A 20,053-nucleotide genomic window follows, 5' to 3' on the forward strand; every position below is an offset into this window, starting at 1 on the left:
GTATTACAAATTTTCTATAGAAAGAAAATGTGTGATGTCCTAGTTGTGATATTTGTTCTTAATACTACTAATATATCCAGATTTGAACCAGCCAGTTTGATTCACAAATTTTAGAATACTTTTCAGGCATATCTTAGATAATTCCAAACAAGGAGGAACAGTAAAGCGGAATGATGGGTAATTGCAATGGAGGTGAGGTATTGTTTCATCTTACTCTACATTATGACAACTCCTACATAGTATTTTTATTCAAGACCCTTTCATCAAGCGTGATTGCTAATTGTACAGTGTCCCGTTATGTGTGATACGAAGATTTCTTATCTACGAGTGCTTAACAATAAGCTTGACCTAAGAACATTGTATAGGGTCAAAACTACGTCAAAACAAGTAAGAGTGCTATATTCGGCTGTGCCGAATCTTATATACCCTTCACCATAGTGTATTTTAAACATCTTTTATAAATTTTAAATTTTTTCCCGACTACATTATTATTACATCAAAAGCTAAACAAAAAGAACAACAACAACGCTAAACGAAATAAAAAACAAAAAAAAACAAGGCATCTTAACCAACAGACATCTAAACATACATAACGAAAAACACAGAAAAACAAAAACAAAATTAACAACGCAATGACGCCAACAGCATCCAAACATACAAAAAAAATACACAGCTGAAAAAACAAATACATCTACACACAGACGTGTTCATCTTTTTCTAATATACAGTGTTGTTGTTGCTTTTTTAACAACGCATGAAAAATATATGACATTTTTTGATGAAATTTTCAGAGGTTGTCTCGGATTTTTGTTCATATCTCCGTTATTTACCGACCGATTTTGCTGATTTTAAATAGCGATCTTCTCGAAAGCATGTCTAATAGAATTATTGAAGATTCGGATCTCGCCGATATCTGGGGTCCTCTAAAAACTGATTTCAACAAACAGACAGACGGACATAGCTTAATCGACTCCGCTATCTATAAGGACTCGGAATATATATATACTTTATAGGGTCGGAAAATTATATTGTAGAAATTACAAACGGAATGACAAATTTATATATACTCTTCTCACGAAGGTGAAGGGTATAATGAGAGAGGTGGTTTCACTTAATTATCTGAATTACATAATCGATTTCCAATACATAGTTTATTTTGGACCAGTAACTTAAAGTTTCTAAGAAATATACCAGTTAAAGCGTCGATTTTGTTATCGCTAGGGTCCTATAGTTGAAACTTTTTGCATTTTTGAAAAGCCGACTTTTCGACTTTTTGCATTTTATGAAAAGTCTACTTTTCGACTTTTTGCATTTTATGAAAAGTCGACTTTTTGCATTTAGTTAAAAGTCGATTTTTCGACTTTTCGACTATTTTCATTTAATTAAAAGTCGATTTTTCGACTTTTTCCGACTTTTTTTCGACTATTTTCGACTTTTTCCGACTATTTTCGACTTTTTTCGATTTTTTTCGACTATTTTCTACTTTTTCCGACTTTTCGACTTTTATTTACAAAGTCGACTTTTTTCATAGACAATAGTCGAGTTATCGACTTTTTTGGAACAAAATAGTCGACTTCGAATTTTCGACTTTTTTCGACAAAAAGTCGATTGTTCGATTATTCGAAAGTCGATTTATAGAACCCTAGTTATCGCCTTCCATCGCACTGTTATATGGAAAAAATGTTATTGAAGATTTCCTATAGAAAAAAACTTTATGGAAAATTTTAATTAAAATGAAAAATTTACCAAAATTTTGTATAGAAAAGATATGGCAATTTTCCATAGAATAAGAATTAGGTATCAAAAATGTTTTATAATAAAAAATTCATCAATATATTTTACTAAATATTTGATTTAACCATTTTATTAGTCATTTTCTATAATTCTGTAGATTATTTTCTATACATAGTTTATTGAAAATTTCCATAAAATAAGAATTTAAAAATTTTTGAACAGAATATTCACATTGAATTTTTTGTAGCTACCATCCCATGGTGCAACTTTAATTGAACAGCTGTTTTTCTATGCCGCTGTCAATAATTTTTAGGTTAAGTTTACACAACAATATTTTTTTTATTTTTTGTGTTTACAGACAATAGTTTTTTAGAAAAATGTTAAGACTTTATATTTTTAAACAATTGCCAAGAATTACTCTAGTGTCTAGCGCTAAACTTACAACTGCAGCTTCTATGCAATGGCGTGATACAAATAAAGTGACACAAATCCCCGCACAACTTCCATTTAAAGCATCAACGAGAAACATATTCATATCAACTCGATTAGAAAAATACAATCGCAAATCTGGAGCTAAAGATGAAGAGACAGACAGTGAAGATGAAGCAGATCCAGAATTTAAAGACGAAAGAGATTCAAAGGTGGTAAAAACCAAAGTTAATTCATTAAGAGCCGATTTATTGTTAAAAGCCGGTTTGGGTATAGCAAGAAAGTAAGTTTTTGATACACACTAACTCATTGCACAGATTCAGTAACAAACTTATAAATAACAAAATGAGTATATATTTCTGTAAAATATGCAAATCTGTCGCATTCTAGAATATTTCACATATTTGTTTAAAGAACTCCTACGTACATACGTATATCTTGAATAATTTATGTTTTTATATATTCTAGCAAAATTGAAAATATATTTTATGAAAGCAGAATACGGGTAAATGGAAAAAAGTTAGCCAAGAAGAGTGTACAGGTGGGTTTTGTGAATTTTATTATTTCAGATTAATTATATGTATACAAAACATTTTCTCACAGCTCTATGAAGGCGATGAAATTGATGTTATTCGTGGCTTTAGCCAACAAAATCCTTCTCATCTAGTAGTTTCTCGTGTAATAATACTGTCGGCCTCTGAACGTGAAGAGGGTTATAGTGTAAATTTGAGACGTTATAAAAGTTTGCTAGTGGAAAATTATTCGGGTGTTAATGCCTTTAAATCGACTGTAGCAGATCATTAGAAATTAAATTATGTTGTTTCGTTAAAAACAAGCTTAAATTGAATAAATAATATAGTTAAAATAAACTGTGTACAGCTTAATTTAAAAAGTGTTTGAACAGCATAAATAAAACGGTTGTATATTAAATCCTCTCCCGGCTTAATTTAGAAATTTAAATGAGAAAATGGAACATTTTTTATAGAAAACAAAAATACATTTTAAGTTTAATTTGTTGGTTTCTTTTTATTCTTTTTGCGTTTCTTTTTGGGATTTTTATTAGGATTACCTTTTATTTTGTGTACTGTTAAATTTTTATATTCGCCAAGGAAATCATCCGAATTCTCCGATGCATTGTCATCGTCAAATGAATTAATTTCTGCAGTAATTTTTACATTCCTATCAGCATCCACTTCCATGGGTTCAATTTCTTTAATAACTTTTGAAGTGGGAATTTTATTGATTATTTCCGACAAAGCCTCTACAGCCTGATCACCGTCTAACTTGTAATCCCCTGTAACTGGGTTGTCTTTACCAAATGATATATAATCTCCCGACCATGATTTTACCACACTCTCTGTTGTAGTTTCGTCTACTAATTCTTTTTTAGTTTCCTTTTTATTTTCCAACGGTTTCATTTTTTTAAGTTTCTTTTTTAAAGTTTTCTTTATTAGTGCATCTACTTTTTTAATTTTGGCTGGTTTCTTGCGCTTCTCTACCCATTTATTTAGCTCCTCACTAATTGCCATCAAATTCTTGGGAAACACCATACACAAAGCTTGAATACCAAATAGTTCCTCTATAAAGTTTTCCAATTTGGGTTGAGCATACACAGGTTGAGTTTCATCTTTAGTTTCAGCATTTCTGGCTATTAAGCTTATAATATGATTTGGTTTGATACTCAAAGATATAAAGACACAACTGCTGGTTTGATTGTTGATTTTTCGTAGGGAACTTTCTAAACCCAAACATATACCTTTCTGGGTAGCAAAAGATCTAGGTTGCAGTTTACTTTCTTTGATGGCATTTTGTATTAAAGATTTCAGTTGATGCAGTTCAGGTTCATCTAAAATAGGACTAACAAAAAGTTTAAATTATTAGGAATATAATCAGTACTGGTTTTCCTGCTTACCATTTCGTTTTGTTGGGATTTGCTAATATGGCTTTTAATTTTGGCAAAAGTTTCTGTTTACCTTTTGTTTCTTTTGCTTTTATTTTAGCTAAACTCATTTTTATTTAAAATAAATGTTTATTTAAAATAGAAATCATTAATACGCACATGTATTTGTTTTGATTATACGTGGAGTATGTTCAGTGTATGAGAAAACATATGCTTTACCCTATAAGAAATGAATGACCGAAACTAACACATACAAAATGATTTTACTAACACACATGCAACATTTTTTTTTATAGAATTGTCGAAAAAAAATTTAATGGATGATTTCATCAACAATGACAGTGAAATGACCGGTAAAATGACCGTTACTGAACTCAATGTGTGGTATAGGGTTGAATTTGCATATGAAAGAATGAAACAACTACATTTTGATTAAAATGTATTAAAATTTATATTTTGATCAACAATGACAGCCAAATGACCGATCAAATGACTGTCACTGTGTTACAAAGTTGTATTTTTCGTCGTTACAAATTAATTGTTTCTGCGAAAGCCAAAGATCAAGAAGCGAAAAAATAAAAAATTACAAAGTCTTTAAATTATTAAAAATAAAGAGTATTATTGTAAACTAAATTTTAAAAAAGTTCAGGAAGTGGATCAGAAGATAAACAATTCGGAGTTAAATCAATCAATGGTAACATAAATATGTACTTATGATTTTTATATTTCGATATTTATGAATACTTATGTATTTTTTTACAGACAACTTATTTCCACAAATTAATAGGAGCATCAGAGGACTTAAGATTCTGCGAGATATGTAAAATGGTGAAAAGACTGGTAATTTATGTATATGATTACTATATTAATAAAATTAACAATATATACCTATATATTAAAATATCAATAAAATGTGTTTTATTATAAATTGGTATAGCCGTGAGATTTGACGGATATATTCATCAAGTGTGATTAGTCAACAATGACCGATTAATGCATCATTTTTTTATTTGTTAACTGTGATGGATATATCCATCAAGCATGATTAGTCAGTCATGACTAATATTTATATCATCCATGATTAGTAAACAACAAAAGAGTGAGCAGCTCAAATATATGTTTTAAAGTCGATAGAATTCATAAGTGCGAGGGTGATGCAACATCACATGTACACAAATGTTTCCATCACTTTTTACATATTGCCCTTAAGAAAGTGATGGGAGCTTTGTTCTACGCAATGATGGGTACATTCTCAGTAGTGACAGTCAATTGACCGGTCAAATGACTGTCACTGTTCTTATAGGGTTTCGGCGTTGCCATACACAAAGCTTGAATACCAAATAGTTCCTCTATAAAGTTTTCCAATTTGGGTTGAGCATACACAGGTTGAGTTTCATCTTTAGTTTCAGCATTTCTGGCTATTAAGCTTATAATATGATTTGGTTTGATACTCAAAGATATAAAGACACAACTGCTGGTTTGATTGTTGATTTTTCGTAGGGAACTTTCTAAACCCAAACATATACCTTTCTGGGTAGCAAAAGATCTAGGTTGCAGTTTACTTTCTTTGATGGCATTTTGTATTAAAGATTTCAGTTGATGCAGTTCAGGTTCATCTAAAATAGGACTAACAAAAAGTTTAAATTATTAGGAATATAATCAGTACTGGTTTTCCTGCTTACCATTTCGTTTTGTTGGGATTTGCTAATATGGCTTTTAATTTTGGCAAAAGTTTCTGTTTACCTTTTGTTTCTTTTGCTTTTATTTTAGCTAAACTCATTTTTATTTAAAATAAATGTTTATTTAAAATAGAAATCATTAATACGCACATGTATTTGTTTTGATTATACGTGGAGTATGTTCAGTGTATGAGAAAAAATATGCTTTACCCTATAAGAAATGAATGACCGAAACTAACACATACAAAATGATTTTACTAACACACATGCAACATTTTTTTTTATAGAATTGTCGAAAAAAATTTAATGGATGATTTCATCAACAATGACAGTGAAATGATGAAATGACCGGTAAAATGACCGTTACTGAACTCAATGTGTGGTATAGGGTTGAATTTGCATATGAAAGAATGAAACAACTACATTTTGATTAAAATGTATTAAAATTTATATTTTGATCAACAATGACAGCCAAATGACCGATCAAATGACTGTCACTGTGTTACAAAGTTGTATTTTTCGTCGTTACAAATTAATTGTTTCTGCGAAAGCCAAAGATCAAGAAGCGAAAAAATAAAAAATTACAAAGTCTTTAAATTATTAAAAATAAAGAGTATTATTGTAAACTAAATTTTAAAAAAGTTCAGGAAGTGGATCAGAAGATAAACAATTCGGAGTTAAATCAATCAATGGTAACATAAATATGTACTTATGATTTTTATATTTCGATATTTATGAATACTTATGTATTTTTTACAGACAACTTATTTCCACAAATTAATAGGAGCATCAGAGGACTTAAGATTCTGCGAGATATGTAAAATGGTGAAAAGACTGGTAATTTATGTATATGATTACTATATTAATAAAATTAACAATATATACCTATATATTAAAATATCAATAAAATGTGTTTTATTATAAATTGGTATAGCCGTGAGATTTGACGGATATATTCATCAAGTGTGATTAGTCAACAATGACCGATTAATGCATCATTTTTTTATTTGTTAACTGTGATGGATATATCCATCAAGCATGATTAGTCAGTCATGACTAATATTTATATCATCCATGATTAGTAAACAACAAAAGAGTGAGCAGCTCAAATATATGTTTTAAAGTCGATAGAATTCATAAGTGCGAGGGTGATGCAACATCACATGTACACAAATGTTTCCATCACTTTTTACATATTGCCCTTAAGAAAGTGATGGGAGCTTTGTTCTACGCAATGATGGGTACATTCTCAGTAGTGACAGTCAATTGACCGGTCAAATGACTGTCACTGTTCTTATAGGGTTTCGGCGTTGCCAGTGATAAAGATTATTTGAGTTTTAAAATAATTATTTTAACCGTAAAAATTAATTTGTTATCGTTCCAGTGTTTTGTTTTTTATGTTTTTGCTTATTACTCTATTGAGGCAAAACGATACCAATAGCGATAATACCAAAAATCTGTGATATATTTTTGATATTTTTTTAATTTTATCTACTCAAAGTGGATTTTCATATAAAAAACGAAAGCTTTTTAATTTTAGAGATAGGTATTTATATCTATAGTTACGGGTGAATAAAACACGAATATATAACACTTAACAACTATTTATTATTTATTTAATTAATAAAAAGGAATTTACATTTACTTTAACAAAAGACTAGAAAGCTACATGTACATGTAGTAGCAAAGTAGGGTTCTATAGTTGAAACGAAAAGTCAACTTTTTGCATTTCATGAAAAGTCGACTTTTCAACTTTTTGCATTTTATGAAAAGTCGACATTTCGACTTTTTGCATTTTATGAAAAGTCGATTTTTCAACTTTTTTCATTTAATTCGTCGATTTTTCGACTTTTAATATTTTATAAATAGTACACTTTTCGATTTTTTTCTACTTTTCCGACTTTCCGACTTTTTTCGACTTTTATTTAAAAAGGCGACTTTTCGACTTGTAAAACAGGCAGGCTCGGTGCTGCCACAGATCTTTGCACGAATTGAAATACACATAGGATTTTAAAATGACTTTTGTGTAAATACACATTAAAAATCAAAACAAAAAACTTATTAGATTCTAATTTCGATCGTTATATTAAAAACCCCCAAATTTAACACTTTACATAACTACCTCAACATATAAAGAAACACGGATAATATACATATTATATATTTATTTATTTTTTCATTATCAAGTTATACTTAAAGCTTAGGGAAATTTTAAAATTTCAATAAATTATATCTACCATTAAAACTAAGTGCTTAAAACTAAATTATTTGAAATTTATATGTAATCATAATCACCCAATGATGGCATTACATCGGTGGCATATGTAAATGTCTTTGCTTTACGATTTGACCCCTCATTTTCTTGATTTTCGGTATTTGATTTAGAAAGTTTAGTTAACAATTCTTTTGACATATTTAAAGATTTAATTTTTTCATCATTATATGTTTCGGACTCTGAAATTTTTACATCAGTGGAATTATATATTTTAAGAGCTTCCATTGTAGTTTCATTTATGTTTATGGGCATTGAAGTGATAGTTTCTACTTTTTCGGGTTCGGCGGTTGTTTCTGAGATTTCATTAAAGATTTCAGTTGTTGTTTCTGGAATAGCGGTTGTTGTAACATTGAACTTAGTGGTTGTTTCATTTAAGAATGATTCAGTAGTTTCATCAGTGTTTTCCATAATTTTAGTAGAAGATTCCGTTATTTCAGATTCTGACTGGGCTGTAACGTTTTTCAATATTGGAGATGTAGTATCTAAAAAAGATTCTGTTGTCATTTCTAGTGTGAAAGTAGTTTCAGAAGCACCGGTGATTTCCGCCGTCGATTCTTCCATATCAACGTTGGTTTTTGTTATGGTTTCTCCCAGTGTTTCTCTTGGAAACTCTGTAGAACCTTCATTGATAAGTGGAAGTTCTGAAGAATCTATCATTGCAGTTGTTGCTTCATCTATTTGTTCCGTTGTACTGTCTTTAAATGATTCATGATTATTTTCGGTTGTAGTTTCTTGACTTGATTCAGCAAAATTTGTAGTTGAATCAAAAAATTCCGCTTCAGTTGTAGATGGTTGTGTTTGTGCTTCTGTTGTTACTTCAGGAGTGATTTCACTTTGTGTAGTTGAAAAAACACTCGAATTTTCTGTTGTGAATTGTAACGATTCTAAAATTAATCCATTAGTAGTAATTTCATCGGTTAATTCAGTTGTTGTTTCATATATTGATGAAGTTGTTGTGGAATCCGGAATAACATTAGTTGACGATTCAATGAAAGTTGAAAATGTTGTGGTTGAAATTTCTGTAGTTGACAATTCTTCCGTTTGTCTTTCAGTGGTATATTCCAAAGGACTTATAGTTGTAGTCCTTTCATATACATCAGTTGTTGAATCACTAAATTCAATTGTAAAGGGTTCGGAATTTCCATCGCTTGTTTCTGTTGTCGAATCTATAGCAAATATATTAACAATAGTAGTTGATTCCATTATCGCATTATCGGTTTGTTGTCCCATTGCACTCTTTATATCTTCTGGGCTTAGAGTTGTAGCTCTTTCATTAGATATATTAAAAGCTGTAGTTGATTCCAATGGTTCTGTTGAAATTTCGATCGTATAATGTTCCGTTGTATATTCTAGGGGATTCATAGTTGTTGTTTGTTCTGTTGAGAATTGCTCGGTTTGGCGTCCCGTTGTAAATTCTACGGGATTTACAGTTGTCGTTTCTTCATATACTTCAGTAGTATAACTAAATTGAGTTGATTCCTCCATAGAAGTTTCTTCGGTTGTTGTAAACAACTCAACAGAATCCATTGTTGCTGTTGATGCTTCCATATTCTTTATGGGTTCAGTTGTAATTTCATTATTTAAATTAATTATTGCTTCTACTGTGGTTACTTCCATTACCGGTAAAGTGGTACTTTCTTCTTGTGTTGAACTTTCCTGAGGAGTTTTAGGCACTTCGATTGTTATTACAGTCTCAGTACTTGCTGACTGAGAATTGGTATTTTCAGTTGTAAACTCTTCGACGATAGGCGAAACAAAAGCATTTTGTGCAGAATCGATTACTTCATTATTATTAACAGTTGAAGATTCCGTGTCTTGAATAGGAGTATTTGTGGTATTAATACCATCGGTTGTTGATGACTGTGCAGTGACATTTTCTATATTTGTATTTTCCGTACTGGATAATATAATAGCCTCAGTGGTACTACTTATACCGTGAGTTTTATTTGGTACTTGTTGCAGCAAATTAAGAGAATTCAGTATATTATTAACATAATCTTTGTTATACATAAATGTTGTCTTTATAGGCCTGTAGGGCTTATATTGTATATAGTTAAAGGGTTTAATATTTTTTATATACAGCTCAGCAGTTTTAACAAAATCATCCCGATTTTTAAATAAATTGTAGGGATGCTGTCTTGATTCGACTAAATTTGCTCTTCCTTCTAAATTCTTAGTTATTGATCTTGTTACTCGACCATAATTTAAACAATTGGCCGTTGTAATTATCAGAAATATGATAAAAATTTTCGATGTCATGTTGACGATAGTGTGAAATGTTAACTGTTGAGGTTTGTTGCTTGTTTACTTCTTTAAATACTGTTGATTATTTTTTTGTTTAAAACACTTTTACCTGTATAACTTGAAAACCAAATCCCTATTGTTATTTACTTAATGCCTTTTTCATTGTAAAAAGGGGTTTTTCCTTTTTGTTCAAACACTTTCAAATTAAAGGATCAAGTTGCTTTTTTACCTGGGCCTGTATTTGACATTGCAAAACTATGCAATAGATGTAAGATGGAAATGATGTATTTTTAATTTAGTTTTATAAAAAAAATTTAAAATGTTTACAGGTATATTTTATTGTTTTCTATTGCCTTCTAAGTGGGTGGCTTATTTTGGAAACTACTAATGAGAAATAATTCCATTTGTATTGGATTTTCGGAATTATTTTTATAACCATAAGAATTTAAAATGGATACTTAGTATATAATGAAATACATTTGGGAAAAGCCTATTGGCAAAGGAGTGTGTGAATAGTTTAACCATATAAAGATAATAATAATAATTAGTGTAATAAATTTTTCCCAATTTGTTTTAGTATGAAAATACATTATCTTATTAAAAATAAAATGGAAAAACATCACAATCTTTAAAATAACTTCAAGATACATACAGACATGTAACATTTTGAATGAATTTTTGTAATTATTAAATTTTTTAGAAAATCTTTTTGTTTTTGTTTCCTTTTTTTAAGGCAAATTTTTTAAAAATCAGTAGTCAATGCATTATTTTGTTTCAAAAAGTGAATTTTTATAATCTCTACGAGACATAATACAATTGTTGTCAGACTTTAATATTTTTAATTCAAATTTTATATTTTAAACGGTAAGAGATACAAACTCTTAAACTACTTAAAATTACATCAAGTGTTTTGCTAAATCATCTAAAAATATCACCAAAGAAACTTAGTGAATTTAGATCGATTGGAATTTATTATAATCTAAAAAATATTTTGATGATTTATACTCCATAAAATTCTTCGTTAGTTTGAAAGGAGGCCTCTATCGGCCTGTTGTGCGCTCCTTAACCAATGCCTCAGGTGGGAATCGAACCCACCACCTCCGGTCTATCAGACTAGAACACTAACCTACTGGAGGTCACATAAAATTCTTAAAATAAAAAAAACATTTAAAATCAAATCTATTTCGACTTTTTGATATCTACTACGATCTATTTAAACGTTATGCAACACTAGTTTTGATGTTTACACAATTTACAACACTATACGTACTGAACATACCCAATGGGTACAGAGAAATTTTTGTTTTCGCGCCAATTCGAGTCGCTGCTTTTACTGTTTGAAGCAAACAAAAAAGTGTTTGCTACAAACACGAGATACGAAAAATACATTGCTGTTTGACAAACCATAATTTCCTAGGTCGTCAAACATATGTATTTTAAATGGGACATCAAACAAAATCTGTTTGAAGGAAAAATTCAGCTAATTTTTACGTGAGCTGCATGTTTTCGCGCCAATATTTTTGCAAATTCTTCTTTATTTGATCGTCTGGCATTTTACATATGTTCTAAGTTTGTAACAAACTTAGAACATATGGTTCACACTAGGAAACTTTTTTGGGAAACTTTTGATTTTTGTGTGTGAGAGAAAGGGAAAGAAATATCAAACATCTCTTTCTATCACACACAAAATCAAAAGTTTCTCAACAAAAGTTTTTCAGTGTGAACCAGGTCCTAATACCTAAAATAAATAATTTGAGTACTTTTTGGATATTCGGACGTTTGTACCTATTTTTGGTACTTTTTTTTAGAAAACATTGTTTTTGGTTCATTAACTTATATATATGAATTATGTATGATGATTACATAATAACGGAATTCCATGGGGCGTGTTAAATGGCGTATTACAACTTTTTCATAAAGTAAAAAAAACTAATTAAAATGTTATTTAGATTATTAAAAAATTTTATTATATAGATTACACTATGCGGCAAAAATATAGGCCGATCCTCACAAAACTTGGAGAAAGGATTTGTTTTTAGTCTTTAAGAATTAATCAAATTTTAATTTTTTAAAATTTTCACACAACTTTTGTGCTTGCTCTCTTTTGTCATAAACAATATATTTGATTCCAAAAACCTACTTTTTTATCTTCCGTTTTTATTTAAAATCGTCGAATATTTTAAAATTAAACGTATTTGAGAATATAGAATATATAGCTGGCCGCCGACGATATTTTTACTGTCAGCCGCCGCCGCCATTAATATTTGTCGGCGTAGGTGACAGACAGCTGCAAAACAAGAAGAAGACAATTGCAGAGAAATTTTTTTGTTTGTTGATGTTACCGCAAAACGCGTTTTTTAATAAAATATTAAATAAAAATTGGTAAATATTACTGAAAATATTAGTTAAAAATAAAAACAGCTAAACAATTAGATAAAATTAACAATTTCTGTGAAGCCCATATATAAATGAAACATATATGTACACGTATAAACATGTGCCAACAAAAGTATTAAACGTTTATAGAAAACTACTAAAATGTGCCTTTTTTACAGAATTAAGTGTTAAAAAACATGGATTCCGATTTATATGATGAATTTGGCAACTATATAGGTCCCGATTTAGACAGTGATGAAGATGACGATCAAAGTATTTATGGTCAACAGGATCAACAAGATGATCATGATGTTAGTATGCAATGGAAGTTTAAAAAATGTTATTCTAATTTTGTATGTAATTTTTTTTGCAGGAAGAAGCCATGGATGAGGAAGAGGAGCACAATGAAGACGAAGATAAAGAGGTAACTGCTGTGGTATTACATGAGGACAAACGTTATTATCCCACAGCTGTGGAAGTCTATGGACCCGATGTGGAGACTATAGTGCAAGAAGAGGATGCCCAGCCTTTAGATAAACCCTTAATAGAACCCGTCAAGAAATTGAAATTTCAAATTAAAGAACAAGAATTACCCGATACTACGTACAACATGGAATTTATGGCCGATCTTATGGACACACCTCCCCTTATACGTAATGTGGCTCTAATCGGTCATTTACATCATGGCAAAACAACATTTGTCGATTGTCTTATACGTCAAACACATCCACAATTTGAAATGAATGAAGAACGTTCTTTGCGTTACACGGACACTTTGTTTACCGAACAGGAACGTGGAGTTAGTATTAAAGCAACCCCCGTTACTTTGGTTTTGCAGGATGTTAAGCAGAAAAGTTATTTAATGAATATATTTGATACTCCCGGTCACGTTAACTTTTCCGACGAGATAACAGCTGCCATGCGTATGTGTGATGGTGTGGTGGTATTTGTTGATGCCGCCGAAGGTGTAATGTTGAATACGGAGAGATTGTTGAAACATGCCGTTCAGGAGAAAATGGCCATAACATTGTGTATTAATAAGGTAAAAAAGTTCTTTGATAAATTGTTGCTTTATTGAAAATTTCGTATAAACTATCTGAATAGAAAACTAAAATATTCAATCTAAAAAACAAAATTTAAATCTCTTATTATAGATCGATCGCTTAATCTTAGAACTAAAACTGCCTCCCCAAGATGCCTATTTCAAACTCAAACACATTGTAGAAGAAGTCAACAGTTTGCTGAGCACTTACGGCAATGCCGAAGAAACTACTTTGGTATCGCCCATCTTGGGTAATGTTTGTTTTGCAAGTTCTCTATATGGCTTTTGTTTTACATTGAAATCTTTTGCCAAATTATATGCTGACACCTATGAGGGAGTTAATTATGTAGAATTTTCGAAAAGACTCTGGGGCGATATGTATTTCCATAGCAAATCGTAAGTTTTAAATGAATGTTCTTTAATTGGAAATTAATTAATAAATTTTATTTTCTTAGACGTAAATTCACTAAAAAACCTCCCCACAATTCGGCTCAACGCAGTTTTGTTGAATTCATTTTGGAGCCTATGTACAAAATAATAGCCCAGGTGGTGGGTGATGTAGATACCACTTTAGCCGATACTTTGGCCGAGTTAAATATACGCATTACCAAGGAAGAAATGAAATCAAATATACGTCCTCTACTGCGTTTGGTTTGTAATCGCTTTTTGGGTGATTTCAGTGGTTTTGTCAATATGTGTGTGGAACACATAAAATCTCCTTTGGATAATGCTAAAACCAAAGTAGATCATATTTTTACCGGTCCCAAAGAGGGTGATATGTACCGTGATATGATTGAGTGCAATCAGAATGGTTCACTAATGGTACACAGTTCAAAAATGTATCCCACCGATGATTGCACATTTTTCCAGGTTTTGGCTCGTGTTGTTTCTGGTACATTGCATGCTGGACAAGAAGTACGTGTTTTGGGTGAAAACTATACTTTACAAGATGAAGAAGATTCACGAATTCTGCAAGTTGGTCGCTTATGGGTGTATGAGGCTCGCTATAAAGTTGAATTAAATCGGGTGCCAGCCGGTAATTGGGTTCTCATAGAGGGCATAGATCAGTGTATAGTTAAAACTTCAACTATAGTGGATGTTAAGGCCACGGAAGATTTGTACATCTTTAGACCTTTGAAATTTAATACACAAAGTATTATTAAGATTGCTGTTGAGCCTGTCAATCCCTCTGAATTACCCAAAATGTTAGATGGTTTACGTAAAGTCAACAAATCTTATCCCTTATTATCCACTCGAGTAGAGGAGTCTGGAGAACATGTTATTTTGGGCACTGGTGAACTATATTTGGATTGCGTTATGCATGATTTGCGTAAAATGTATTCTGAAATCGATATAAAAGTTGCTGATCCTGTTGTGGCTTTTTGCGAAACTGTAGTAGAAACTAGTTCCTTGAAATGTTTTGCTGAGACGCCAAATAAGAAAAATAAAATCACCATGATAGCAGAGCCCTTGGAAAAGGGTTTGGCAGAAGATATCGAAAATGAAGTGGTTTCAATAAATTGGAATAAGAAAAAATTGGGAGAATTTTTCCAAGTGAATTATGATTGGGATTTATTGGCCGCCAGATCTATATGGGCATTTGGTCCCGACAACACTGGACCTAATATTTTGGTAGATGATACTTTACCTTCGGAGGTAGATAAAAACTTATTGACTTCTGTTAAAGATTCCATAGTGCAAGGTTTTCAATGGGGTACCAGAGAAGGTCCCTTATGTGAAGAGCCTATTCGTAATGTTAAGTTTAAAATACTTGATGCTGTTATAGCCAATGAGGCTTTACACAGAGGTGGTGGTCAGGTCATACCTACCGCTAGACGTGTAGCATACTCTGCATTCCTTATGGCAACTCCTCGTCTAATGGAACCATATTTATTTGTGGAAGTGCAAGCTCCCGCAGATTGTGTGTCAGCTGTTTATACGGTATTGGCTAGAAGAAGGTTGGTTATTTATTCTTTATTAGGTGCATATAGCAAAAAACATAATTTGCATATTTTTTCTCTTGCAGAGGTCATGTTACCCAAGATGCTCCAGTTTCGGGTTCACCTATCTATACCATAAAAGCTTTTATACCCGCCATTGATTCCTTTGGTTTTGAAACCGATTTACGTACCCATACTCAAGGTCAAGCCTTCTGTTTGTCCGTCTTTCATCATTGGCAAATTGTACCCGGTGATCCTTTGGATAAATCTATTGTCATACGTCCACTTGAACCTCAACAGGCCTCACATTTGGCTAGAGAATTTATGATTAAAACACGAAGACGTAAAGGTTTATCTGAGGATGTTTCTATTAATAAATTCTTCGATGATCCTATGTTGTTGGAATTGGCTCGTCAAGATGTTTTACTAAATTATCCTCTATAAGAATATGTGCTATGCATTTTTATATAACAAATATATTTACGTATATTTAAGATTCTGTTTTTAAATAAAGTTAGTAAAACAGTATTGAGAAGTTTGTTAAAGCTATTTTTTTGAAGGTGTAAAGCAAGGATAATTCTTTGAGTGTTAAGCTTTCAAAAGTTCGTTAATAAACCTTTGAAGTAAAAGTTTCGTTGGTTGCCAACAGATGTCCTTAAAATGAGTCATTGAACATTAACGTTTATTAATTTAAGTTCATTTTAAGTCTTTAACACATGCGTTTAAAACATCGATATTTAAATTTAAACAAATTCAAAAAATGTCCCTAAAATACTCAAAATTATATTATATTTCAAATTTACACGAAATCATTTGATTTAACAAATATCAAATGTAATTATAGAATGCTGGTGCTTTCTATTGCATTGATTGAAAACCATTTTTTACCATTGAAATTTTAAAAGGGTTAAATTAATAGAAACATATAATATTTAAATAGACTAATCTCTAAAGTGCTCGATTTTGTCATTTTATTTACTCTACTACTACTTTAAATGCTTTTTTAAATTAAGAAATTAGCGGTACTTACCCTTAAAAAATGGCCTTTTTTTCTTTGATCAAGCTCATCATATATATTGATTTCTGGATAACAATTTTTAAAAATGGAATTTTATCAGGATACCACCATTACCAGGTAGAATCAGTAGTGATGTCTATTTTCTGCATTGTTGTTGTAGCAGCGACACGTGTAAAGTCCGTGTGGCTGGGTTGACAATCCTTGGTCGTTGTTCGTTGAACTCCGAGTCGTTCCGGTGCGAAGAACCGATTGTCGTGGGAACGTTCTGCATTGTTATTGTTATTGCACCCTAATATACGCACATACATACATGTTTCTTTATGAAAATCAATTTATTTTTAAAAATTAAAAAAAATAATAACTTTTATGTCATACTTGCATAAAAAACTCATTTTTATAATTATTTTATTATTCTCATTTCTTTTTAAAACCTTACGATTTCTTGCTATACTTTTTTTTAACACAAAAACAAACAACACGGCAAATACAATTGGCGACTTCACTGAACACAAAACAATTTACTTTCACAATTAAACTTTATAAAAAAAAATATTTCTCACTAATTAAACAACTATTAAATATTTTTTTCATAAAGTTATTAAATTTAAGCCGTTTATAGTATTTTTTCATTAAATTATATTGAAGATGTCTTTAAAACGTACGCGCATCCGAAACTATTACTACTTAAATACTGAAAAACGAAATTGTATGCGAAAAGGAGTTGGAAAATAAACCGATTTATTTTAAACGGAAGAGCAAATGAAAGGAAATGAAAGCTTTTAGCACACAGGGATGGAGAAGTTTATTTTTTTATAAACTGTTGAAATTTTATTTTTATTTTAAAACAATTTTAAGCGCTCAAATAATTTTATTAAAAGAACTTCATGTTAGGGCTAGAATTAATTGAGACCAGACTATAGAAAAGACTATAGACTAGACTATAGACTAGACTATAGACTAGACTATAGACAAGACTATAGACTAGACTATAGACTAGACTATAGACTAGACTATAGACTAGACTATAGACTAGACTATAGACTAGACTATAGACTAGACTATAGACTAGACTATAGACTAGAATATTGTAAACTAGACTATAGACTAGAATATTGTAAACTAGAATGAAACTAGAATGGTCTATTGCCTATTTTTTGGACTATTTACAATTTAGAAAATGAACCGAAAATTCGTGAGGGTACCGCGGTAATTTTCAATTCTAAAAATAATGAACAATTTGTTAAGTACTGAATTTTTCATGCCTGATGAATGTTCTTCTCATACCAAAACAATTGCTAAAAAAATTAAATATATAAAAGTCTACTTTTCCGAATAGAACTCCCTTACCTACCCAACTCTGATTTAAATAAATAATCAAATAACGTACATTTCTGTCAAACGCATTTTTCTAGATCCTCTCATTCGCTCTTCCGTTCAATACAAACCATTGTTTCTACTATCCGTGTTCAAACAGTTGTTATGCAAAATTTTCGGCACGCGTACGTTTTAGTGAAATTGCTTCAATATAATTTTAATAAAAATAGAAAAAAGTGTTATAATTCTTTAATTTTAAGAAATAAATGTTCAGAAATAATTGCCTAAAAAGTGTCCAATTAAAGTTTCTCAAAAACTTTACGATTTGTAGAGAAATATTGCAATTTTGTGGTCAATTTACAAGACGTGAAGTCTACAGCGCAGTCTCTGTCTCGCGTATTTTGTTTTTTGTGTCGTTCGTAATGGTATGTTGTTATGTGTGTAGCTGATAGGTATGTGAAGTTAAAAGTTAAATTAAGAATACAAAAAGAAAATGCAGTTAAAAAAGTAGTAATAAAATAAAAAAAAAATAAATAAAATTAAAATTAAAAAGAGAATATGATGTAAATTATTTTATTATTAAGAAATAATAAAATGGAATGGTGATGTCTTTTTATGTACATATCGGCATTTTTTGGTAAGTGATTAAATTTTGTTTTTATTTAACTTAAGTTTTGAAAAATACAAGTGGTCACAATCGTGAATAAACTAAATTAACTCCATAAATGTGTATATGTTCGAAACTTTAACAACTTGTAGCAACTTGATTTCTTCCAACATTTTAAGCCACCCGCTCCCTAAAACTTAAAATTTCTTTTCTGCGTTTCAAAATTCAAAACATCTTTTTTAAGTGATTTCGAAAGGAAATTAAGGAAGGAGATTTTAAAGAGAAATTAAGACATTTAAGTTCTATTTCCTAACATCTTCTCTTTGATCTATTTTTACTAAGGTTTTAGTCGATTAAGCTGCGTCCGTCTGGTTGACTGTCCATGTAAACCTTGTGCGCATTTTCAAGATAATTGGATGACATTTAGCACACACGCTTCTTTTGCCCAAAATGCAAAACACATTTTTTTAAGCGATTTTGAAGGGAAATTAAGGATGGAGATTTTGAAGAGAAATTAAGACATTTAAGTTCTATTGCCTAACATCTTCATTTTGATCTATTTTTACTAAGGTTTTAGTCGATTAAGCTGCGTCCGTCAGGTTGGCAGTCCATGTAAACCTTGTGCGCATTTTCAAGATAATTGGATGACATTTGGCACACACGGTACTTTTGCCGAAGAACGAAGCCTATTGAAAATGGTTAAAATCGGTTCATTACTTCGACTGGCCCCATAAAACCGACACTACCGACTTTTTTAATGATCAGGCTTCACTTCACCCTAGCCCCCATACAAACTCCCCTTCAGAAAATGACTTGAAGGCCATAATTCACTTATAAACACTAATAACACTTTTAAATTCTACATAAATAACTTTGAAGTAGACTTAATTTCCCCTACCCCCTTTGAGCCCTCTTGTAAAAAATGTCTTCTTTTGTCAAAAAAGTAAAAATATTCCGGAATAAATTTAAAAAACAAATCAAATGCTTTATTTTTATACCCTTCACATTCGTAAGAAGGGTATATATAAGTTCGTCATTCCGTTTGTAATTTCTATAATATAATTTTCCGGCCCTATAGATAGCGGAGTCGATTAAGCCATGTCCGTCTGTCTGCCTGTTGAAATCAGTTTTTAGAGGACTCCAGATATCGGCGAGATCCGAATCTTCAATAATTCTATTAGACATGCTTTCGAGAAGATCGCTATTTAAAATTAGCAAAATCGGTCGGTAAATAACGGAGATATGAGCAAAAATCCGAGACAACCTCTGAAAATTTCATCAAAAAATGTCATATTTTTTCATGCTTTGTTAAATAAGCAACAACAACACTGTATATTGGAAAAAGATGTACACGTGTGTGTAGATGTATTTGGTATTATACAGCTGTGTATTTTGCTTTGTATGTTTCAATGCTGTTGGCGTCATTGAGCTATGTATTTTGTTATTGTGAATTCTATTCGTAAATTTGGATGTAGGTTCGTTTTATTGCGTTGTT

The 20,053-nt window shown here is 30.9% G+C and overlaps 4 protein-coding genes across 5 annotated transcripts; 2 read left to right on the forward strand and 2 right to left on the reverse strand.

The window, feature by feature from the left end:
* Positions 1-2,060: 2,060 nt before the first annotated feature.
* On the forward strand, positions 2,061-3,032 carry LOC111680981 (mitochondrial transcription rescue factor 1). Its single transcript, XM_023442701.2, has 3 exons — positions 2,061-2,446; positions 2,632-2,704; positions 2,767-3,032. The coding sequence occupies exons 1-3, from the start codon at positions 2,112-2,114 to the stop codon at positions 2,965-2,967; spliced, it is 609 nt and encodes a 202-aa protein (XP_023298469.2). The 5' UTR covers positions 2,061-2,111; the 3' UTR covers positions 2,968-3,032.
* Positions 3,033-3,047: 15 nt separating this feature from the next.
* Positions 3,048-5,912, reverse strand: LOC111680979. Of its 2 annotated transcripts, XM_046950147.1 has the most exons (3): positions 5,746-5,912; positions 5,401-5,690; positions 3,048-3,730 (listed from the first exon to the last, which is right to left on the reverse strand). In XM_046950147.1, exons 1-3 carry the CDS (start codon positions 5,841-5,843, stop codon positions 3,171-3,173), a joined length of 948 nt encoding a protein of 315 aa, XP_046806103.1. In that variant the 5' UTR covers positions 5,844-5,912; the 3' UTR covers positions 3,048-3,170. The 2 variants fall into 2 exon arrangements, with proteins under 2 accessions (XP_046806103.1, XP_023298467.2); XM_023442699.2 differs by lacking the exons at positions 5,401-5,690; positions 5,746-5,912 and adding an exon at positions 4,076-4,418 and having other exon boundaries at positions 3,048-4,020.
* A 2,105-nt stretch (positions 5,913-8,017) lies between these two features.
* Positions 8,018-10,276, reverse strand: LOC111680999 (mucin-12-like). Its single transcript, XM_023442716.2, has one exon. It carries the CDS (start codon positions 10,274-10,276, stop codon positions 8,018-8,020), a length of 2,259 nt encoding a protein of 752 aa, XP_023298484.2.
* A 2,243-nt stretch (positions 10,277-12,519) lies between these two features.
* LOC111680955 (116 kDa U5 small nuclear ribonucleoprotein component) lies at positions 12,520-16,147 on the forward strand. The gene is made up of 6 exons (XM_023442669.2): positions 12,520-12,643; positions 12,817-12,948; positions 13,011-13,679; positions 13,792-14,075; positions 14,135-15,637; positions 15,706-16,147. The coding sequence occupies exons 2-6, from the start codon at positions 12,835-12,837 to the stop codon at positions 16,061-16,063; spliced, it is 2,928 nt and encodes a 975-aa protein (XP_023298437.2). The 5' UTR covers positions 12,520-12,643; positions 12,817-12,834; the 3' UTR covers positions 16,064-16,147.
* Positions 16,148-20,053: the final 3,906 nt, after the last annotated feature.

This window comes from Lucilia cuprina, chromosome 4 (genome assembly GCF_022045245.1).
Source record: "Lucilia cuprina isolate Lc7/37 chromosome 4, ASM2204524v1, whole genome shotgun sequence".
In the NCBI taxonomy this organism is placed as follows: domain Eukaryota; kingdom Metazoa; phylum Arthropoda; class Insecta; order Diptera; family Calliphoridae; genus Lucilia; species Lucilia cuprina.